At 43.9% G+C, this 24,815-nt stretch overlaps 1 protein-coding gene across 8 annotated transcripts in view; it reads right to left on the bottom strand.

Moving 5' to 3' along the window:
• The window catches only part of KAZN (kazrin, periplakin interacting protein), a 901,428-nt gene that overhangs the window by 160,405 nt on the left and 716,208 nt on the right, over positions 1–24,815 (bottom strand). For 7 of the 8 annotated variants that reach the window (XM_073585542.1, XM_073585547.1, XM_073585544.1 and 4 more), the window contains one exon: positions 9,883–9,954. The exons of the other annotated variant lie outside the window; for it this stretch is intronic. In XM_073585542.1, coding sequence (XP_073441643.1) covers positions 9,883–9,954 — 72 coding nt within the window. The remainder of the gene's footprint in view (positions 1–9,882; positions 9,955–24,815) is intronic. 8 annotated transcript variants of the gene reach the window in all.

Below are 24,815 nucleotides of genomic sequence, written 5' to 3' on the forward strand. Positions count from 1 at the left end.
CGTTCCACTCAGCGCTTTGATTTTTGACCTCAGGCTGACAGGATGATAGGGGTAGTAGTCCAGTGGCTCTGACTGACGGGCTGATGTGGGATATTAGTGGTAGTTGTCCGGTGGCTCTGGCTGATGGGATGATGTGGGATATTAGTGGTAGTAGTCGGGTGTCTGACGGGATGTGGGATATTAGGGGTAGTAATCCAGAGGCTGTGATGGGATGATGTGGGATATTAGGGGTAGTAGTCCGGTAGCTCTGGCTGACGAGATGATGTGGGATATTATAGTGAATGTGACTATGTGGAGTGGGCGGGGCTATACTCAGATACAGATATAAGTAACCGTAGTTAGTTACTATGCCAGGCTCTTCAGCAAAATATATATATATATATATATATATATATATATATATATATATATATATATATATATATATATATATATATATATATATATATATATATATATATATATATTACACACACACACTCACTGGCCACTTTATTAGGTACGCCTGTCCAACTGTGTGTTAAGACTTAATTTCTAATCAGCCAATCACATGGCGGCAACTCAGTGCATTTAGGCATGTAGACATGGTCAAGACAATCTCCTGCAGTTCAAACCGAGCATCAGTATGGGGAAGAAAGGTGATTTGAGTGCCTTTGAACGTGGCAAGATTGTTGGTGCCAGAGGGGCTGGTCTGAGTATTTCAGAAACTGCTGATCTACTGGGATTTTCACGCACAACCATCTCTAGGGTTTACAGAGAATGGTCCGAAAAAGAAAAAAAAATCCAGTGAGCGGCAGTTCTGTGGCCAGAAATGCCTTGTTGATGCCAGAGGTCAGAGGAGAATGGGCATACTGGTTCGAGCTGATAGAAAGGCAACAGTGACTCAAATTGCCACCCGTTACAACCAAGGTAGGCAGAAGAGCATCTCTGAACGCACAGTGCGTCGAACTTTGAGGCAGATGGGCTACAGCAGCAGAAGACCACACTGGGTACCACTCCTCTCAGCCAAGAACAGGCATCTGATGGCTACTTTCAGCAGGATAATGCGCCATGTCATAAAGCTCGAATCATCTCAGATTGGTTTCTTGAACATGACAATGAGTTCACTGTACTCAAATGGCCTCCTCAGTCACCAGATCTCAATCCAATAGAGCATCTTTGGGATGTGGTGGAACGGGAGATTCGCACCAGGGATGTGCAGCCGACAAATCTGCGCCAACTGTGTGATGCCATCATGTCAATATGGTCCAAAATCTCTGAGGAATGCTTCCAGCACCTTGTTGAATCTCTGCCACGAAGAATTGAGGCAGTTCTGAAGGCAAAAGGGGGTCCAACCCGTTACTAGCATGGTGTACCTAATAAAGTGGCCAGTGAGTGTGTGTGTGTATATATAATATATATATATATATATATATATATATATATATATATATATATATATATATATACACACACACACACATATACACATACATACATACATATATATACACACACACACACATATATATATATATGTGTGTGTGTGTATATGTATGTATGTATGTATGTATGTATGTATGTATGTATGTATATATACATATATATATATATATATACACACACACACACACACACACACACACACACACACACGTAAGAAACTGCATGATTTTAGAATAATGTCAAGCCTTCTTTACTGGCATCCCAAGAGCACAGATAATGAGATATTTGCACTAGAACTGTAACTGTTAGCACAGAACAATGGCCCCTGCTGTTCAACCAGTGAACGATCTGAAGAGTTTATGCAGTACAGTTCCATCCATGCCTGGACCTATCTATCAAGACATGAGAGATAAGAAAAGGAACAACAAAAAACAGGCTAATTAATTCTCTAAAGGGGAGATTGTGTTTGATGCCCCTCCATTAACATTACAGTCATGTCTTTAATTTGCAAAAGCTACAGAAGAACTTGTAGGGCTTCACTCGAAAAGCACACAGCTGATAAATGGGTCCCGTCCATGCTGATTTGAGTCTTGACCGAAGATTATTATTCAGATGCATGCTGATTTCAGCTGAAAAGCCTCTCGCTGCCATGTACTATGTGCAAAAAAAATACAAATTGCTGCCCAGATCCCCTAAAGAGATAATCTCACATTCTAATTATAACCAGGTAAGTCTAATATATAGGAGAGAACAGACGGACACATTCTAACCTTCAGGAGTAGCCAACGTTGATACTACTGGTTGGGAGGCTTTGACAAATTTAGGAATTTTGAAAAATAAAAAAAGTATCAATATATGTTTGACTTTGCCTCTGTACAGATGTTCTCCAACTCCAGTTCTCAACAGATCTTTTTAGGATTTCCCTAGTATTGCCCATATGATGGAATTATCACCTTGGAAATACTGAAAAAATCCTGAAAACATGATCTTTTGATGGCTCTTGATGACCCGAGATGGGTGAACACTGCTCTAGGACACAAGTAGCAAATGGGCCGTTTTTGAAACCCACAATACCACAGCTGTACTTGGTGTTCTCCTACACAACCAGACCAGAAATCAAAGTGTACGCCGTTGATCTCTGCTGCAAATCTTGTGGGGAATGTCCGATTTGCAACATGCCCCAATATAATAAGAAATCAATGTGACAAACTGTTATGTCTAATGCTGTACAAAACAAAAATGTTGTTCACACCTTCTGTGGTGGTAGATTACACAAACCCACCACAAATGTTGATGTCCAACACTGGTGGTGGGTTTGAATAGTCTACCACTGCTCTTGGCTTACCCTCTCAATTCCTAGAATACGTCTAAAGATGGCAGATAACTGAACAAGGGTGAATTATATGTTTCTAAAGTGAAAAAAAAAAAAAAAAAAAAAAAAAAAAAATTAAAATATATTATGAAAGTTCAGTCATGATTCTGGTCCTCAGGAGGAGGTTGCACCAGCTGCGAGGGACCTTACCGTGACACAAGCCCTACACCTGTGTTAGGATTGGTACTGTATGATACAACTGGTTACATGGCACAGTGAGGAGCTGAAAGCTCATAAAGAGGATATCCGGCCTTCTCAGGCAAATGTTTACACATCGAGATACAGGTTCAGAAAGTCATTGTCTGTCTACAAGGCTGAAATGTGTTACCATACAATAGAGGATACTGCCCTCAAATGGTCTATGATTTCCACACCTATAACATTCATTGCTTTTTTTTTTTTTTTTTTTATGTCCGGCACAATTGTACCTTGATAATTCGAGACTTTAATTGTTCTGCCATTGTAGATTTAAACTGTGTGCATATCTATATACAGTGGATAAATAAGTCTACACCCCCCGGTTAAATGACAGGGAATATGATTAACCCCATATAAAGTTTAGCTGTTCTACTAAGATGTTCATAGTTCAATTCAAAGGGAACCTGTCAACTTGTTTTTCGGCAATAAGCTGCAGCCACTGCCTTTCGGGGGCTTATCTATAGCATTCTAGAATGCTGTAGATAAGACCCATATAACCTGGAAGAGAAGAAAAACAAGTTATATTATACTCCCCTGGTGGCGGACCGATGGGTGTCGCAGGTCCGGCGCCTCCCATCTTCATGCGATGGCGTTATCTTCCTTGCTTAGTGTTGTGGCTCCTGCGCAAGCGTACTGATCTGCCATGTTGAGGGCAGAGGCAAGTACTGCAGTTCGCAGGGCCTCTCTGACATTTCCCGGCGCCTGCGCACTGCAGTACTCAACTCTGCCCTACACAGGGCAGATCAGTACGCCTGCGCAGGAGCCACGACAAGAAGCAAGGAAGATGACGCAATCGCATTAAGATGGGAGGCGCCAGACCTGCGACACCCATTGGACCAGAGTGCCCCCAGGTGAGTATAATACAACTTGCTTTTCTTCTTTCAGGTTAGATCAGAGGCTTATCTATAGCATTCTGGAATGCTGCAGATAAGCCCCGAAAGGCAGTGGCTGCAGCTTATAGCGGAAAAACGAGGTCGTCCTCCTCACCCCCTCCTGGTGCAGTCTCTGCAGCCCCTGCTTCTCTGATGCTGCAACTCTTCCAGTGTTCAGCGGTCACATAGTACCACTCATTAAAGTCATGAATATGCGCATATTCATGACAATGAGTGGTACCACCTGACTGCTGAACACAGGAAGAGCTTTGGCACCGGAAACCATGGGAGAAGCAGGGGCTGCAGAGTCCATGCCAGGAGGGAGTGAGTATGATCTGACACCCGCACTCCACCTCCCCCACGACCCCCTGGTATATAACTCGAGTGTAAGCCGAGAGGGGCACTTTCAGCCTTAAAAAATGGGATGAAAATCTCGGCTTATACTCTAGTATATACCGTAAAAACACAGACATTGACAAACAGCTACCAATGAACACATACTAAGTGGTCTGAAATATAAGAAATGGCCAGCACCCCCTACAACATATTCCCAAACGTCAAGTTTAAAAATTGTAGAAATATTTTACATGGTCAAAGTAATGCACAAGTTACAATGTCACATTTGGCCCTTTTCGCAAACATTTGGTCTTTCTGAATAATCCGCTAACGCCGAGGCACGGGTAATCTGGCAAGAATTAAAACAGCATCTGTCCATGAAATGCACCTTGGGCGGCCTCTGCACTGACCACACAGACTGCACAAATTCATGATCTCCAAAATCAGTAGCATACAGATTTAATGCATACATACTAAATATTTTTCTAATAAAAAAAAAAGGTAATTTTTTTTTCTTTAAACGCTTATTTAATATGTTGCTTTCAATGAATTTTCTTTACTGTTACCGTGGGTCTTCTTCATTTTGCGTCTTATAATTAAAAATAAAATATATATATATATATATATATATATATATATATATATATATATATATATATATATATATATAAAAATGGATGGTTTGACAGAGAATGTAAAGCCGTACGGAAGACCCTGAGAACAGCCTCAAACAAGAAACACGGAGACCCCAACCACCCGGGTCTGAGGGAAGCCTATGAAACCATACAAAGGCAGTACAAAACCATCCTCAGGAGGAAGAAGCAGAGTTACATCTCCACCAAACTTAACCAACTCCAAGACGCTCTCCAAGACAACTCCTTCTGGGAACTATGGAACCACATGGGTACAAAAGACAAGAAAAAACATCCATATCCAAAATGGCAACATCTGGCTCCAGTACTTCAGAGACCTCTATAAAGACATTCCAAAGGAAGAACTAAGCCAAGAACAGGAAAACATAATGGCAAAACTAAAAGCAATGGAGCAAAAAGTAAAAAATTTCCAAAACCCCGTGGATGCACCCATTACATTACAGGAAGTAGCAGAGAGAATCTCTTCCATAAGATGTAGAAAAGCCGGTGGCCTGGATGGAATCCTACCAGAAATGCTGAAGTACAGCCCACCAGAAATACAGGCCGCAATGGTTAAACTCTTCAATATTGTGCTAAGTGCCGGCTACTTCCCTCCTACCTGGAATCAAGGCCTCATCACACCCATCCACAAGAATGGGGACAGGTATGACCCAGCCAACTACAGAGGAATATGTGTCAGCAGCAACCTGGGAAAACTGTTCAACAGCATCCTGAACAAGAGGATCCTCAGTTTCCTCACCGAGCACAACGTCCTCAGCAAGAGCCAAGCAGGCTTCATGCCAAACCACCGCACTACTGACCACATCTACACCCTGCACAGCCTCATTCAGAGCCACGTCCACAATACAAAGAACGGGAAGATATACGCCTGTTTTGTGGACTTTAAAAAGGCCTTTGATTCGGTGTGGCACCCAGGCTTATTCCTGAAACTGCTGGAGAGCGGAATAGGAGGAAAGACCTATGATGTTATCAAAAGCTCCTACACCGAGAACCTCTGCAGTGTGAGTGTGAACGGCAGAAGAACGACTTATTTCCAGCAGAGCCGGGGAGTCAGACAAGGCTGCAGCCTAAGCCCGATGCTCTTCAACATTTACATCAACGAGCTGGCTACCGCTCTGGAATCTTCCACAGCACCAGGTCTCACCCTCCACAACACGCAGGTGAAATTCCTGCTGTATGCAGATGACTTGCTGCTTCTGTCACCAACCGAGAAAGGCCTCCAAGACAACCTGAAAATCTTAGAGAAATTCAGCTCCACCTGGGCTCTACCAGTCAACCTAAAGAAAACCAACATCATGGTGTTCCAGAAGAGAGAAAATCAGACCAGCACCCTTCATTTATCCTCAACAACTGCGCCCTTACAGGAAAGGACAAATATACCTATCTGGGCCTAGAGATTCACCGATCAGGGAGCTTCAAACAAGCCATAGAGACCCTGAAAGACAAGGCATGCAAAACCTTCTATGCCATCCGAAGGAAACTCCACCATTAAAGCCACCAGTGAGGGTCTGGTTAAAAATCTTTGACTATCATCGCCCCAATCCTCCTGTATGGCAGCGAAGTCTGGGGTCCTCACACCTACCCAGACTGGTCAAGGTGGGATTCAAGCCCAACAGAAATATTCCACCTGGAATTCTGCAAGCACCTTCTCCAAGTCCATCGGAGCACCTCCAACAGTGCTTGCCGGGCCGAGCTGGGCAGATTCCCTCTACACCTAACGGTTCTAAAGAGGGCACTGTCATTCCGGGCTCACCTACGTAGGAGCAATTCAAGCTCCCATCACCATAAAGCCCTGACACATGTAGGGGAAACAGAAAAACCAGGACCCTCGGAACAGCTCACCCAAACCCAACCTGACCAGAAAACCAATCACAACAACCTGACAAAAGCCGGTATCAGGAAGATGGTAGACGAAGGCCAGGAGAGGTACATAAGTGACTGGAAGAACGACATCATCAGCTCACAGAAAATGACCATGTACCAGAGTCTACAGAGAGACTACAGACTGGCTCCATACCTGGAGAAACTCCCGGACCCCAAAGACCGCAAGATCCTGAGCCGGTATAAACTCAGTGCCCACAGTCTGGCCATCGAATCTGGCCGACACAGGCAGAGCTACAAGCCCAGGGAGGAAAGACTATGCCAATACTGTGACCAGGAGGCCCTGGAGGATGAGACCCACTTCCTGCTACACTGCTCCAAGTACTCAGCAGTGAGGGACACTCACTTCAGGAGACTCTCACATCTCTTCCCGGATTTCACCACCATGAAGGAGGAAGAGAAAACATACATCCTGCTGGGGGAAGAAGAGAGAGCAGCGCAATATGTGAGTGAATGCCATAGACTGCGAGAAAGAGAACTATGATATGCCATGGACTTCTATGGCCCCCACCCTGGATAGCCCCAATCCCCCTTCCCTATGCCATGGACTTCTATAGCCTCATCCTGGATCTGCCCCCATCCACCTTCCCTATGCCATGGACTTCTATAGCCCCATCCTGGATCTGCCCCATCCACCTTTCCTACAGCCCCTTCCCAACATCCCTACAGTCCCTATCCCTATTCCCTTCTGTACACCTGCTTTGGCAAAACTAATGTGTATTTAGTCCTGCCAATAAAGCTTCTTTGAATTATATGTATATATATATACACACACACACACACACACACACATACACACACGGAGTATGCAGAACTGCAGTTCCGGAGCAAGAAACAAAATAGTAACGTTGGGGGGGAATCATCCACTTGGCCAAACACACTTTAATGTGAATAGAGTGCAGCAGGTGGCAGGAGGGGCGGAGGCAAAACACAATGGTCGTTTTCAGCTTGATTACCCCAGCTCCAACCCTTTGTTGGGGGCTCTGTAGAATCCTAGCACACATTGCAGACAGGCATGTTCTTCACAGGCTGAAGGAACACAATTTAAGCCTTTTACTATTAATCTGACAAGGTTCTAATGTTCTTCATCTCTACCAAGACGTTAGTGCCGCAGAGAAGTAACAAATACATTGAGTAGACTATATGAATTTATGTTCAGCTTAGTAGCAACAACAAGCTTTGTACACAAAGACACGTTTTGCTTTACCACAAAAAAAAAAAAAAAAAAAAAAAGAAATTTAAAAACAAAATAATCTCGGTATATCATACATATGATACACATCCCTCAGGATAGATTAAGCACAAAATGAAGACTGCATTAAAAAAAATCCATGGTAGACAATTATGCCAAGCAGGCTAATCGCTGTGGCACAACTATCATAATTCCTGGTGTTAGACGGCTCCCGGGACACACGTGTTCTATCAGGAAGGTCTCTACGTTGAGTCGCTCACGTGGTGTCTAGTCCAATCTTTGGTTATAACTGCACCCAATACAAATGCGGGACTTGTTGCTAAAAAGGAGAGCTCTCCATTTCCATCTTGCTCATAATATTTTTGAGTGGGGTGGCTGGAGGTCAATGAAACACCTGTACCTTGATGTCTGGTTCGTAGTCCTATATTGCGCAATTGCCTTCTGATGGCTTGCGTAGATACTGACTGACGTCTTAGGCTCAATACAGGACGTCCAACTTCACTTGCCATACTTAACGGATCCCTAGGCACTATTCTTCGACTCTAAAGGTACTGTCACACTTAGCGACGTACCAGCGATCCCGACCAGCGATATGACGTGGTCAGGATTGCTGGTACATCGCTAAGTGGTCGCTAGTGAGGTGCCACACAGGCAGATCTCACCAGCGACATCGCAGGGGTCGGGGGTCGTTACTTACCTGTCAGACGAGGCGATCCTGCGTCCTCCCGCCCGCGTTCACGCGTCGCTCTTCGTCACAGCAGGAAGCACAGCAGGAAGCTGACGAGAAACGGCCCAGGACGTTCTCGCGCGATCAGCGATAATCAGCGGGGGAGCGGTCGTAGGTAAGTATCAGACATAGCGATATCGCTATAACGTCACAAAAACCAGTGACGTTATAGCGATATTGCTAGCGATATCGCTTAGTGTGACAGACCCTTAACAAGATCACAAGGGCAATGCCTTGGAGAGACCTTCACACCGATCCTACTGATTTACGATCCTAATATTACGCTGTGGGGTGGCTTAATGTACAGAAGGCAGACCCCTCTAAGTGCTCTTTCCAGGTACATCAGTTTGTTACATTGTTTCACATGTGGAACTATTTCTCCAAAGTGTCCCAGGAGCAGTTTTTCAACATGACAATGCTAAAAATCACATGTTACTTGTGATACTAAGAGCAACCCACACCATGGCCTACAGCATCACCAGACTCATCTCCCATCAGGCACATCTGGGCCATCACTGGTCCGCAATTGCACAGGTAGCTGCCAGCAGCGGATCTTGAGGATTTGTCCGAATTCATTCAGCAAGGCAGAAAATTTCTCCATTAACAATAACCTCACTCATATCATGCCAAGGTGTGTGTGTAAGTGTGTGGTGTTCATAGTCAATACTGATTACATTGTGATGTTATGCAAATGATGAGAAATGGAACTTTTTCACATCAGTAACAGGTCCATCAACACTGATGTCCATAAATTACCCCTCTTGGTGCTGCAACTTTAATGTATACTGAGATAATAGCCATCTATATAGAGAGATATATATATATATATATATATATATATATATATATATATATTTAAATTATCTATATATATCTATATAGTTATATTCACAACGTGCAGTCGAAACCAGGAAATGCAAAGAGTGCATCCAAATATTAATCTAAAAATGAAGGCTACAAAATCAGAGCCATTTCCAAGAGGGATGAAAAAACATTAGTAAAGAAGCCAGTGAAATAATGCCGAAAACAATGGCCAAGCAGTCCGACACTGAAGCCAATGAGGACCTACAAGAAGTTCGAAAAGTAATGAATCAATCGACTTCAAGAATAACAGTTTCTGAGCTACGGGGGGCAATTTCAATTGGACCCTTTCCCAGCTGTGAATTAAGTACTTTAGTGTCTACCATGAACATAGGAAAGATGGAAGAAAGTTCTGTGCTACTTACAACCGTTGGTGTATTTGTCCTGCATTTGTAGCGTACCAGATCTGCTCAGCTTCATGTTGCTGTACTCCAGACCTACGGATAAGCAATCGAGATCAATAGATTATTTTTATGTAAATTGGTAAATGGATTAATTTTAAGCGTACTGATTTGTACTATCTTCTATAAATATACCGTATACGTCTGTTCTGATAGGAAGGTAATAAAACTGGGGCTTCCTGGAGCCACCACTATATAGAGTTCTGCTTACAACATAGGACACATACAAAAAAGGAACACTAAATACAATATATAAAATGCACTTAAATGTTCCTTTCTTCACTTCTTCTGATCCTATGAAAAAAAAAAAAAAAAAAAAAACACACGAGGAAAAAAAAAAAGCAAAATCTTCAATGTGTACCCTCACTGTCCTGGTGTTTCGCCGTGAGACAACTGGCTGCAGCAGGAACCTCAAATACAGCCTAAAACAAGGGAAAGTCTCGCTATAGAGGTTGAAAGAAATAAGGTGAATGTTATTTTTAATCACACATTCTATTTTACAGGAGAAAAAGTAACTGCAAGAGGTGCCTGACAGCACCTTACTCTCCTCTGCCCATTAAAAAAAAGAAGGATGATCGGATGAACCGAGCGTTCATATGTATAATGAGGTCGGGAGGGATAGTTGTGGGCTGAACAAGCATTTATGCTCCTTGTGCTGTCCCATAAATTAATCTGGGGCCAGAAACATGGGCTTGTTTTTGAGAATACAAATGGGCCAATGCTGGGAATAAAGTTCCAGGTGGCACTTCAGGGATCATAACCTTATTATAGCCTCTTGTAGTGTAGTCTCATGCACATGGTCGCATTTTTGGTCAGAGTTCAAACCAACAAAACATGGGAGAGCACTCGGACAAGTATTATTCTATTGGGCCGTGCACGTTAGATTTTTTTTCTCGGACGGACTATATGGGGAAAAAAAAAAAAAAAAAAAAAAAAATTATTGCTTGCCAATGAGTTCAATGGAAACCATTGCATTTGGTTGACTGACATCTGATTTCCATGGACTGACACAATAGAGAAGATGGAGAAATGTCTTTTCCCATCGTCTCCTCGGAGAGAGCGGGATCAGAGATCAACCTTATCTCGGATGTAAAACATGCGGCCATCTGCACCTGCCCTTACAGTAAGGCCTCAAGAGCAGTAAAACAACAGTGATCCCTGAAGAACCAAAAATCAGCACCGAAATTTTTATCGTTTGTGATTTTCCATGAGTTCTAATGACTTTTTGTGAATCTTTTCCTAACTTAGTCTATTTCAACTCAAAACTTCAGGGAAGAGGGAACCAGTACGAGACCCTTTCCAACTTTCAAAGTGGTTGCTTTACTAGGTGATGTCATCTGTATCCCAAATAATAAAATAATGGCATCTAGTAACACAAAATTAGGCATGGACCTGGAAAGTATTTAGGAGTTTGAGATTTTCTGTGGAGTTGCACTTTTAATATTAATGTGATCACATTAAGGCTATGTGCCCACGTAGCGTTTAAGGCTGTGTGCCCACGTTGCGTTTAAGGCTGTGTGCCCACGTTGCGTTTAAGGCTGTGTGCCCACGTTGCGTTTAAGGCTGTGTGCCCACGTTGCGTTTAAGGCTGTGTGCCCACGTTGCGTTTTTTAATAATTTCCGCAGCACTTTTAGACAAGAGTTTCTGCTGCGGAAACGCTTAAGAAAAGCATCCAATGTAATCATAATGGAATCCTAACATGTGCTAATGGTGCGTTTTTTCCGCTGCGGAAACGCTAAGAGGAAAAAAATGCAGCATGTTCATTAATTTTGCGGAAACGCATGCGTTTCCGCATACATTCAATTGTATTGCAAAAACGCTCAAAAGCATCAAAAATGCTTACAAAAGCGCTTCATAAAACGCATGCATTTTCCCAGGAAGAGGGTGTGCGTTTCCACTCAGGAATATTCTGCATGAAAAACGCTACTTGGGCACACAGCCTTAAACCGGACTCCTTCCCAGGAAACTCACGTTTTTTTCCGCGCGATTTTTTTGCGGTTATCGCGTTTTTCCCGTGCAGAATTCAAGCACTTTCCAAGCGATTTGAAGCATCGCTTGGAATATGATTGACAGGTTGGTCACACTTGTCAAACATAGTGTTTGACAAGTGTGAGCAGCTTTTTACTATTGAGGCTGCCTATGCGGCATCAATAGTAGAAGATAGAATGTTAAAAATACTAAAAAAAAAAATCATGATATTCTCACCTTCCGACGTCCCTAGCGGCCTTCCTGGGCCTCAACGATGCTCCCGCTCCCAGTAATGCCTTGCGAGACAATTGATGACATGAGGTCTCGCGTTATTGTAGAGGTGTCGCGAGGAATTGGGACCGCTACAGTATAGCGGGAACGTGACATCATCAAAGGACTCGCAAGGCTTTACTGGGAACGCGAGCATTGCTGAGGCCCGGGAAGGCTGCGCAGGACGCCGAAAGGTGAATATAACCCGATTTTTTTTTTTTTTTTTTTACTGGGATATGGCAACTCAGGGCCTGGAGGACAGTTTCCTCTCCTCCAGGCCGTGGGTACCATCCGCACATGAGCAGCTCACTTTGTGCATGGTGGGCATAGCCACATGCGGGAAGCGGATCTCATGCATTCCTATGGGTGCGGAATCACGGCGATTCTGCAAGAAGAATGAGCATGCTGCATTTTTTTCCGCTATGCGATTCCGCCTCAGAAAAAAAAAGCATCATCAGCACAGAGTGTGCGGAATGCCATTGGAATGCATGGGGTGCGTTCAGTATGAGTTTAAGCGTTTTCGTGCAGAAAATCGTGGCAAAAACGCAAACGTGGGCACACAGCCTAATACGACCTTCTGCAGCCTTCCCACAAGGAATGGAATAATTCTCCATCGCTCCTTTGCAGATATTGCTTTGAATTATAATTGTGCTTCGATCACGGGACAAGAATTGGACTAGAGGTAGCAGGTCAGCGCAATACAAAAAAAAATATGGACGTACACAAGTAGTAATGTCAGGGGGTAGATTCTTCATAGATGCGAGGTGTAACACAAGCACCTGATACGCTTACATTTCCTATAACTGCTCTGCTTTATCCCCTGGTGATGCGAGTCCTGCATATGAGCGTGACAAAGGCCACGAGCGGCCAAGGTGATTTCCTGTAGCAGAGCGGATGGTTTGGGTGCGGGGATTGTGCCAGATGCAAATGATGCCTCTCTGAAATGCAGCATATCTGACAGTTTACTCTGGCACCACTTCCCCATCCTCAGCGACTAACAATGTCAATGAAGCCTCAAAAGAGCCTGTCACAGACCTCCGTATTCTGGTCCAAAGACCAGGATCTCGAGGCATAGGTCAGAAAATACAGAGAGAAAATAAGAATATTTAGAATTAACGTTGTTGATTGCAAAACCCATTATGTAAAAATACATCTTAACCCCACTGCAAATATTTAGCAAATATCTGCACTTGGTAGTGTAAGGTCATGTACACACAATGAGTATTTGGATGCAGAAATTTCTTCATCTCTTGGCAGGAAAAACGCAGTGACAAAACATACGTTTTTAATGCATTTTCGCATCTGTGTTCTTCTGGCATTTTTAGACAGCAATGAATGCTGTAGAGCTAGATAGTAGATAAAAACGGACAAATAGACAAGCCAACATGTGATTGCACAATCCCCCAACATACTATAAAATTGCACCCTGTGGAGCTTATTGGATAGTTTTATTTTGTAACCAGCAAAGGTAAAGCAGACAGCTGAGAACTGATATTACGTTACTGGAGTAAATAGCTATAGATAGCACAGCACTTAAGATTATTGTTGTTGGTGCTCAAGTTAGGTATCCAGATTATAAGACGCAACCCAAATTTTGAGGAGAAAAATAGGAAAAAAAAAACTTAATAATCCAGGTGTCTTATTGCTTACCGGGGGTGGTGGGAAGTGGGTTCCCAGGGTAGCTGCTAGAAGAGGCAGGAGTGGAACGTTGCTGCTAGGATGAGGGGGAGGGGGGTGTTTTGATGTGCAGGTGTCCGATGCTGCCACTGTGCTATGTCCCCAGTGTTGCTGGGTGTTGTCACCACACTCTGTACCTGGTGCTGCTGCCGCGCTCTGTCTCCCGATGCTGCCGCGCTCTGTCCCATTCTGTTTGGGGGGCTCTGCCGTTCCATCCATGCTTGCTTGCCCTGTGCGGTGCATTGGTTCCGGAAAAATGGCCGTCGCGCAAGCGCAGATGGAGATCTCAGCACTGAAATCTTGGGGACAGAGCGCGGCGGCAGCACCCGGCAGACATGCGCCGCAGCAGTAAGCACCGGACACCCGCAGAGGCAGCAAAAATAAGGTATATCTGCATTGTAAGACGCACCCCTATTTTCCCCCCAAATTTGGAGGGAAAAAGTGCGTCTTACAAAGCGAAAAATACGGTAGTTAAAAATAAACTTGGCACTCAATTGCATAAGAAGTTCAATTCCTTTTATTGTGCAGCCAGACAAAATGAATGTTGAACATTTTCGGTCCGTCACAGGACCTTCATCAGAATATTTTCATAGCGTAAACAAGAATATCCTTAGACATTAAATTTAAGCTGTGTTATACACGTTGTCCAGAAGTGGTGTTTAACTGCATGTACTGTGACTAATAGAATGACACGTCTAGTTTGAATGGGTCCAGAGCGGGGTTCTGGATATTAGGGTGCGGCTAAACAAGTAGTATGCGAGTCTGAAGTTGCAATGGAATTGCCAGTGAACTGCGCTTGTGTGCCCCGGTTCGTGGTGCAGAGGAACTCTACTCAGGGCGTCCTCCACTTCCGAACGTGTATAACACAACTTGAATTTAATATCTAAGGATATTCTTCCTAGTTTACGCTATGAAAATATTCTGATGAAGGTCCTGTGACAGACCAAAAATGTTCAACATTCATTTATTTTGTCTGGATGCACAATAAAAGGAATTGAATTTCTTCCGCAATTGAGTGCCAAGTTTATTTTTAACCATTTGAGTTACTGGAGTAAGGTAATCTTCTCTGAAGAGTCTAATTTTCAGCTTTGCCCAACACCTGGTCATCTAATGGTTAGACCGAGACCAGGAGAGGCATACAAGCCACAGTGTCTTGCACCCACTGTGAAATTTGGTGGAGGATCGGTGATGATCTGGGGATGCTTCAGCAAGGCTGGAATTGGACAGGTTAATCTTTGCGAAGGACATATGAATCAAACCGCATACAAGGTTATCCTGGAAAAACAGTTTATTCCTTCTGCTCAGGCAATGTTCCCCAATTCTGACGACTGGTTTTTCCAGCAGGACAATGTGCCATGCCACACAGCTAGGTCAATCAATGTGTGGATGAAGGACCACCACATCAAAACCCAGTCATGGCCAGCCCAATCTCCAGACCTGAACCTCAATGAAAACCTCTGGAATGTAATCAAGAGAAAGATGGATAGTCACAAGCCATCAAAGAAGAACTGCTTAAATTTTTGTACCTGGAGTGGCACAAGGTCACCCAAAAACAGTGTGAAAGACTGGTGGAAAGCATGCCAAGACGCATGAAAGCTGTGATTAAAAATCATGGTTATTCCACAAAATATTGATTTCTGAACTCTTCCCGAGTTAAAACATTAGTATTGTTTCTTAATGACTATGAACTTGTTTTCTTAGCATTATTTGAGGTCTGCAAGCACTGCATTTGTTTATTTTGACGATTTCTCATTTTCTGAAAATATAAAATTAGTGCTTGAAAACTCGGAGACATATTGTCAGTAGTTTATAGAATAAAAGAGCAATTTACATTTTGCTCAAAAAAAAAAAAAAAAAAGAAAACCTGAAAATTTTGTAGTAGTCTCTTAATTTTTGCTGTGTGTGTGGTGTGTGTGTGTGCGCGCGCGCGCACAGTACAGACCAAAAGTTTGGACACACCTTGTCAAAGAGTTTTCTTTATTTTCATGACTATGAAAATTGTACAGTAGATTCACTCTGAAGGCGTCAAAACTATGAATTAACACGTGGAATTATATAATTAACAAAAAAGTGTGAAACAACTGAAAATACGTCTTATATTCTAGGTTCTTCAAAGTAGCCACCTTTTGCTTTGATTACTGCTTTGCACACTCTTGGCATTCTCTTGATGAGCTTCCTCACCGGAAATGGTTTTCACTTCACAGGTGTGCCCTGTCAGGTTTAAAAAGTAGGATTTCTTGCCTTATAAATGGGGTTGGGACCATTAGTTGTGTTGTGCAGAAGTCTGGTGGATACACAGCTGATAGTCCTACTCAGACTGTTAGAATTTGTATTATGGCAAGAAAAAAAAGCAGCTATGTAAAGAAAAACGAGTGGCCATCATTAATTTAAGAAATGAAGGTCTGTCAGTCCGAAAAATTGGGAAAACTAGTGCAGTGGCAAAAAACATCAAGCGCTACAAAGAAACTGGCTCATATGAGGACCGCCCCAGGAAAGGAAGACTAAGAGTCACCTCTACTGCGGAGGATAAGTTCATCCGAGTCACCAGCCTCAGAAATCGCAGGTTAACAGCAGCTCAGATTAGAGACCAGGTCAATGCCACACAGAGTTCTAGCAGCAGACATCTCTACAACAACTGTTAAGAGGAGACACTGTGCAGCAGTCCTTCATGGTAAAATAGCTGCTAGGAAACCACTGCTAAGGACAGGCAACAAGCAGAAGAGACTTGTTTGGGCTAAAGAACACAAGGAATGGACATTAGACCAGTGGAAATCTGTGCTTTGGTCTGATGAGTCCAAATTTGAGATCTTTGGTTCCAACCACCGTGTCTTTGTTCGATGCAAAAAAGGTGAACGGATGGACTCTACATGCCTGGTTCCCACCGTGAAGCATGGAGGAGGAGGTGTGATGGCGCTTTGCTGGTGACACTGTTGGGGATTTATTCCAAATTGAAGGCATACTGAACCAGCATGGCTACCACAGCATCTTGCAGCGGCATGCTATCATTTATTTTTCAACAGGACAATGACCCCAAACACACCTCCAGGCTGTGTAAGGGCTATTTGACCAAGAAGGAGAGTGATTGGGTGCTAGGCCAGATGACCTGGCCTCCACAGTTACCAGACCTGAACCCAATCGAGATGGTTTGGGGTGAGCTGGACAGCAGAGTGAAGGCAAAAGGGCAAGTGCTTAGCATCTCTGGCAACTCCTTCAAGACTGTTGGAAGACCATTTCCGGTGACTACCTCTTGAAGCTCATCAAGAGAATGCCAAGAGTGTGCAAAGCAGTAATCAAAGCAAAAGGTGGCTACTTTGAAGAACCTACAATATAAGACATATTTTCAGTTGTTTCACACTTTTTTGTTAATTATATAATTCCACATGTGTTAAATCATAGTTTTGATGCCTTCAGGGTGAATCTACAATTTTCATAGTCATGAAAATGAAGAAAACTTTTTGAATGAGAAGGTGTGTCCAAACTTTTGGTCTGTACTGTATATATGTGTGTATACGTGCGAGTGGCCATATACGTGTGTATATACGTGCGAGTGGGAATATGTGTGTATATACGTGTGTTTGTAAACGTGCGTGTGCGTATATACACACACGTGTGTATACGCACTGCTCAAAAAAAAAAAATGAAGGGAACACTAAAATACCACATTCTAAATATCTCTGAATGAAATATTCCAGTTGCAAATTTTATTCATTGCATAGCGGAATGTGTTCAGAACAATGAAACATAATTATCAATGTACATCAAAATGAATATCCCACGGAGGTCTGGATTTGGAAGGATACTCAAAATCAAAGTGGAAAATCAAATTTACAGGCTGATCAAACTTCAGTGGAAATGCCTCATGACAAGGAAAAGATACTCAGTATTGTGTGTTGCCTCCACGTGCCTGTATGACCTCCCTACTGTACAACGCCTAGGCATGCTCCTGATGAGGCGGCGGATGGTCTCCTGGGGGATCTCCTCCCAGACCTGGACTAAAGCATCCGCCAACTCCTGGACAGTCTGTGGTGCAACGTGACGTTGGTGGATGGAGCGAGACGATGTCCCAGATGTGCTCAATCGGATTCAGGTCTGGGGAAGGGGCGGGCCAGTCCATAGCTTCAATGCCTTCATCTTGCAGGAACTGCTGACACTCTAGCCACATGAGGTCTGGCATTGTCCTGCATTAGGAGGAACCCAGGGCCAAGGGTCTGAGGATCTCATATCGGTACCTAATGGCAATCAGGCTACCTCTCTGGCGAGCACATGGAGGGCTGTGCGGCCCTCCAAAGAAATGCCACCCCACCCCATTACTGACCCACTGCCAAAGCGGTCATGCTGAAAGATGTTGCAGGCAGCAGATCGCTCTCCACGGCGTCTCCAGACTCTGTCACATCTATCACATGTGCTCAGTGTGAACCTGCTTTCATCTGTGAAGAGCCCAAGGCGCCAGTGGCGAATTTGCCAATCCAGGTGTTGTGTGGCAAATGCCAAGCGTCCTGCACGGTGTTGGGCTGTGAGCAAAAACCCCATCTGTGGAAGTTCGGCCCTCAGACCATCCTCATGAAGTCGGTTTATAACAGTTTGTGCAGACACATGAACATTTGTGGCCTGCAGGTGGTCATTTTGCAGGGCTCTGGCAGTGCTCTGGCAGTGCTCTTCCTGTTCCTCCTTGCACAAAAGCGGAGGTAGCAGTCCTGCTGCTGGGTTGTTGCTCTCCTACAGCCCCCTCCACATCTCCTGGTGTGTACTGGCCTGTCTCCTGGTAGCGCCTCCAGCCTCTGGACACTACGCTGACAGACACAGCAAACCTTCTTGCCACAGCTCGCATTGATGTGCCATTCTGGATGAGTTGCACTACCTGAGCCACTTGTGTGGGTTGTAGAGTCCGTCTCATGCTACCACGAGTGTGAAAGCACAACCAACATTCAAAAGTGACCAAAACATCAGCCAGAAAGCATTGGTACTGAGATGTGGTCTGTGGTCCCCACCTGCAGAACCACTCCTTTTATTGAGGAGGTCTTGATAATAGACAACAGAGGGAAATTATTGGCAATTACATTTGCACAACAGCACGTGAAATTTGATTGTTAATCAGTGTCGCTTCCTAAGTGGACAGTTTGATGTCACAGAAGTGTGATTTACTTGGCGCTACATTCTGTTCGTGTTCTCTTTATTTTTTTGAATATATATATATATATATATATATATATATATATATATATATATATATATATATATATGTATGTGATTCTCTGAATAATGACACATGAAGTCAGAGAGGGAATGCCCAACTAGGACAATGTCGTTATGGATCATAGGTCACCATTAGTGATAAGCGAATGTGCTGGGACAAGGTGTTATCTATTCATGCTTGGGTGCTAACAGAGGGTCTTTGGCGTGTTCGAAAAATATGTTAGAGTCCCCGCGGCTGCATGTCACGGGGACATATTCAGGGAATTTCCTGTTAGACAATCGCTGCTTGTGTTGCGGCTGCCGAATAGCCATGAGACATGTAGGCGCAGGGACGAGAACATATTTTTCGAGTACACCGACACTCTGCGGAGGATGGTCAGCTAACACCTTATCCGAGCACATTTGCTCATCACTAGTGACCATAATTTTGTGGAAGACAAAATGGCATCTTCTACATTATCGTTGCCTAGAAAAAAAAGGCAAACGATTACCATAATCAGCATTTTCTTAGACGTGTGGGGGGACTCCAAAAATGTTCCCTGTAAAATACAAGTTTTCATTTTAAGGAGAATTTTGATGTACTACTTCTAACTTCTGCAGCTGCTAACAGTCTACTGCACACTCTGTTATTCTTTTAACCCACGGAGGATTAACCTTACATAATCCCATTCCCTAATGAGTCAAAAAGAAAATAAACTGTCAATATACTGAATGACATAATTGCATTATTACAGTCTTACAGCTGAAACACTAATTTAGCATAGACGGATGCTGCGGATAGCTCTACATAATCCTGGTAAATAGCACTCTGATAATAGCCGGCAATTTTGGTAATTTAATTCAGCATTGCTACAAAAAAGGAAAATGAATTAGACATCTTCAAAAGAAAAAAAAAGAAAAGAAAAATTGAACAGACCTTAAAAATGTGACGTGGCCAATAATTACACTAGAGTAAATCGCTAGCCATTTACCAATAACTTTACATAAAAGAAGATAGCAGATTGACCAAGACATCCTGATCACTTTCTTCACTATCTGAATAGAGATCACGCAAGTACAAATAATACTTAAAAAGCTATCTGATAGTTTAGAGGCTAACTTTTGTTTGATGTTGGGCCGGATTACCAACAAACTCAAGTATGAAGGGTTCTGTTGCACTGGGGACACAGACAGATGAGGGCCCCTGTGCAAGAACAATATAAGGGCCCCTTTAAAGCTCATCATGATGCACAATTCCACCTGGTTTGGATGTACTTGTGGGCCCCTTACAGGCCATAAAGGATATGTCCGTTTCTTGCCTCTTGTGCTTTGTAGAGAGCCGAAATGATAAAGAAAGCGTTCAAAGTGAATAGCTCGGACGAGGGTGGTGTATGTTGGAAAGACCCTTTCAGTTAGAAGAGTCACCCAACTATTGGGTCAACGTCGGACATTATAAACTTCATGCATACGCTATGGAGAATAGCTTCAGCATAAACAGACCCGTGGTGTGGATTATCTGCAGCATGTCAATCAATGCTGCAGATGTTACCGTGGATTTCTGAAATGTTCAACTTTAACACATCGTTTTTGACCGCAAATTTCTCTTGGGAACGTACAATTAAGGGGAATCTGTCACCACATTTTTCGAGTATCAGGCGCCTGCGCACTGCAGGACTGCTTTGCCCACAACAGGGCAGAGCAGTGCGCCTGCGCAGGAGTCACAACAGGCAGGAAAGGAGAGGACGCCATCGTTAGAAGATGAGAGGCGCCAGACCGGACCGCGACACCCATCGGACCAAAACCGGACCCAGACCGCCCCTGTGTGAGAATATAATCTAACTCATTTTTCATCTCTTTCAGGTTACATCGGGGGCTTATCTACAGCATTACAGAATGCTGTAGATAAGCCCCTGATGGCGGTGTCGGCAGCTGATACTCGAAAAATGGGGTGACAGATTCCCTTTAATACTTCATATCGCTTTTCAGGGGCGTTCTACTGACAAAGTACAGGATGGCAGCCATTACAGCGCCGACACTTATTACTTCCCAGCTACTGAGAGATTCTGGACTGCATGGTTCCCTAATCTCCATGATACACTGTGCAAGCATGGGATTTTTTACAATGGATTGGAGCGACGTTGGCGCAACCCCGTGAGCATCAAATTGGGAGGGAGGCACCAATGAAATTAAGCACACCCCTATGAGTAATTGAGCAGGTACCATCGCTCACTGCGAGTTCCTCAATAACCAGCCTAGTAGGGGAAATGGAGAACCCCGCAGGGCCTTAGGTTACTCGGTACCGGGCCGGTCAGGCTCTCAAAAGGGGATGTCACGGTGGCAGTGACCCGGTCCGTGGCCCTGGGCGTCCAGTAATTAAAGAGGATCATTATGTGGAGTTTAATTGTTACACCACCCATGGTGTTCGGCAATGGGTGGCCGACGCTGAGGTTTTGGTCCTCTGGGGCTGATGGTGACGCAGCAAAGATGGTTCAGCTCCCCACGGGTAGAGTGGGCCCCCAGAGCAAATATATTTGATTGTTCAGATGGTGGTGAACGTTGGGGTGCAGAGAATAAGCGAAGGACACAGAGGTGCAGTTTTCTTTACCTTTTACTTGAAAGTAGTTGCAATCTGGGGTACCACATACAGATGAGGGATTGAGTCTGGCTCGCCTGGAGGCATTCAGGGCATCCACCCTGCCAGGTGGGGTTGGGGACCTTCCTTCTGTGCTCTGTTTTCAGGTCCCTGCTGCTTGTAGCTAAGCTGCAGCCCTCTCCTGCATGATGATCTCTAACCTGTATGACTGACAGCATGAGCCTATATCACGGGTATTGTCCTTTTCACGGTCAGCCCCGGGGCTCTTGGTCTGCTGCCGTGCCTCCAGGTATTCAGTGTGTCCAAGGAACTTGCAGTCCCTTGTACTCCAGATTCAGCTGCCAGGGTGTACAGCTCCTGCCCAGCCAAGGAAATGACTCTGGCGTCCATTTTTATATCAACGCTTTGCTCTGGGGTCAGCTATACGCAATTTTAGTTCCCCCCAGAGCCTCGCGTCTCTGCTCCTGTCCCTTTCCTCTTCACAGACCAACTTCAACTGTCTGTCTTGTCATGAGCTCCACCTGCTCCCGTTTCCATGACAACTCCCTTGTTTACTCTCAGCTGACCTCTTACTGACTCACTAACCCCACCTGCTGGCTAGACTTTATAAGGAAGCTCCCCTTTCAGACCCACAGCAGGAATTGTCATGTAACCTGTGTTACCTGGCATGGGGACCACCCTCCTGCCTCCAGGCATGACATAACCCCTTAGAGGGAGGCAATGTCACTATGGCAACCAGACTCTGGGGTGCCACAGAAACAGCCACAGGCCCGTCTATCACACATCAGTCAATTGCGCAATTGTCCTGATGACTAGAGGCAGTGGAATTGCATCTTTCTCACAAACTGGTGGCAGCTGCATGATTCCCCCCCTCCGACACTGCCAATCAGTGGTAAGGGGCGGGTTACACAGAGCTCATTAATGTGGAGTACTACATGGCAGCTGGCTTACTAGTCCTCTAAAAGGAGAATATCTGTTTTATCAGCATACTATCAAAACTACCGCAAGCAGTCCAATAAGTAACACAGCAATGGAATTAGGGTATCTGCCCCTTCCTACATCATGTGGCTCTCAGATTAGTTGACAACAACCTGGTGACAGATTCCCTTTAAGCCTGGTGTATGGTCCCTTTACACGGGTCATTAATTATCTAATCCGATATGTAAGGGACTGAGGTGTTCATAACAAGAGATGGCACTGTGTAATAAGAGATGGCCATATACAGCTATGGGCAGCATGGTGGCTCAGTGGATAGCACTGCAGCCTTGCAGCGCTGGAGTCCTGGGTTTGAATCCCACCAAAGACAACATCTGCAAGGAGTTTGTATGTTCTCCCCGTGTTTGCGTGGGTTTCCTCCCACATTCCAAAGACATACTGATAGGGAATTTAGATTGTGAGCCCCATCGGGGACAGTGATGATAATGTGTTCAAAATGTAAAGCGCTGCGGAATATGTTAGCGCTATATAAAAATAAAGATTATTATCGAATGAATGTTTTTAGGAACGCTCAATCCTGACAATCTGCCTAACAGGATGGCAATCATCCAATGAATGAACAAAAGGTTCATACATTGGGTGCTATCATTTTATAAATTTTTAACCTCTGTGTATAATATATAGTCCATCGTCCCATGATATGATCATGACTATGTCCATGGATTAACTGTAGTAACGATGGTTCTGTGTGCATAGCATGGTCTTCAGCCTGTGTAGAGAGACCGGTAATGACCGGCTTGCATGTAACCCATCTGCAATGATTTAATAGAGGGGGGATGAATTAAAAATAATAGCATAAAACAAAACTGTCAGATGACTGCTGGTTGATATTCATGGGCTAATAGTTGGGCTACAAATGGTCATTCCCAAATTGTTAGCACATCTAAATGGGCCATTACTCATGAGGCTATAGAGAGAATCCAACTCTATCCTATAGCCTACGATCACCCGATTCCAAATTGGTACACTGGGACAAGACACAATCCGGCCTCATGGCAGATCAGATCAATGGATGGGCCACACACCGATCACAGATACTGAGAACTGAAGATAATCAGGAACATTGTAAAAAGTATCATCTGTTTGATGACTATGAGCAATGTACTAGTAAAATACAAAATTCATTTTTGTGCTACAGTTTGGATAAAGTTAAGCCACTCATTCTGTAAGTCTGAGTATCTGCAGGACACGTGCACCCCATTGTGTAAATCACAGACTGTCGACTTTAGATGGCCGGGAAACGCCATATTACACACAGACCCATTATTACTGCATCAGCAGTCGAGGTAAGAATGGCAGAATGGATGTGAACTCTTCAAACAGTGCACCCCCCCCCCCACACACACAAAGCACCACATTAGACAAGGCTCGTCAACATGCCCCCAATAAGGCGAGGGTCCCCTTTAAATTAAACTGCATTAGTTCGAAAAAAAAAAAAAAAAAAAAAAAAGGAGGTGCAGGTTACCATTTACTTGTCTCTACAAGGTTTCCTGGAACAAAATAGATGCTTAAACAACCGATGCACTATTTACTCACTGACGTTCTAAACAATAGTACTGACAGACCGTTCATCAGCCATAGAGCCTCATGTCCTGCTTCTAACACAGCGCCGATATGTGATATGGCCGACATGCCAAGCACGTTATGCATGGCTATTCACATATTAGACACGGAAAAAAACATTACTTAATATGAGACCGAACACTAACTGGATGTGTTACCCGATTTCACAATATAAACTGAAAACATTATTAAATCTTAAACCTGATGAACCTGGTATACTTTGCAAAATTCCATGTCAGAATGGCTGTAGTGACAGCTTCTCAGTGTCCCTCCTCCCTGATGTGATCCTTTACTGCTCAGCACAAGCTGCAGCTACCAATCAAGTGGGCAGTGACACACATTTAGACTCTTTAGATTCTTCATGGACTCTCCCCTCCACCTAGGCTCACTTGCTTATTTTAAAATTAGGATCCTACAGCCATTCTGACATGAATTTTCTAAGCAAGTACACGAGCCTCATCAGGCCCAATATCACATTGTATGTAGTTTGAATTGTAAATCTTGTGACAGCTTCTATTCAAAGAAAGTTTCCTATTATTAGTGATGGCTATGGCTGAAGGACAGATGTACTTTGGATGGTGCATGCAGCCAATAAGGTAGAAGAGGCCCTTTTTAATGTAAAAACAATACCTTGAGCTTCCGTCACGTTTAGACAAC

This window comes from Dendrobates tinctorius, unplaced genomic scaffold (genome assembly GCF_039654945.1).
Source record: "Dendrobates tinctorius isolate UK_male_01 unplaced genomic scaffold, ASM3965494v1 ptg000086l, whole genome shotgun sequence".
NCBI classification, from domain to species: domain Eukaryota; kingdom Metazoa; phylum Chordata; class Amphibia; order Anura; family Dendrobatidae; genus Dendrobates; species Dendrobates tinctorius.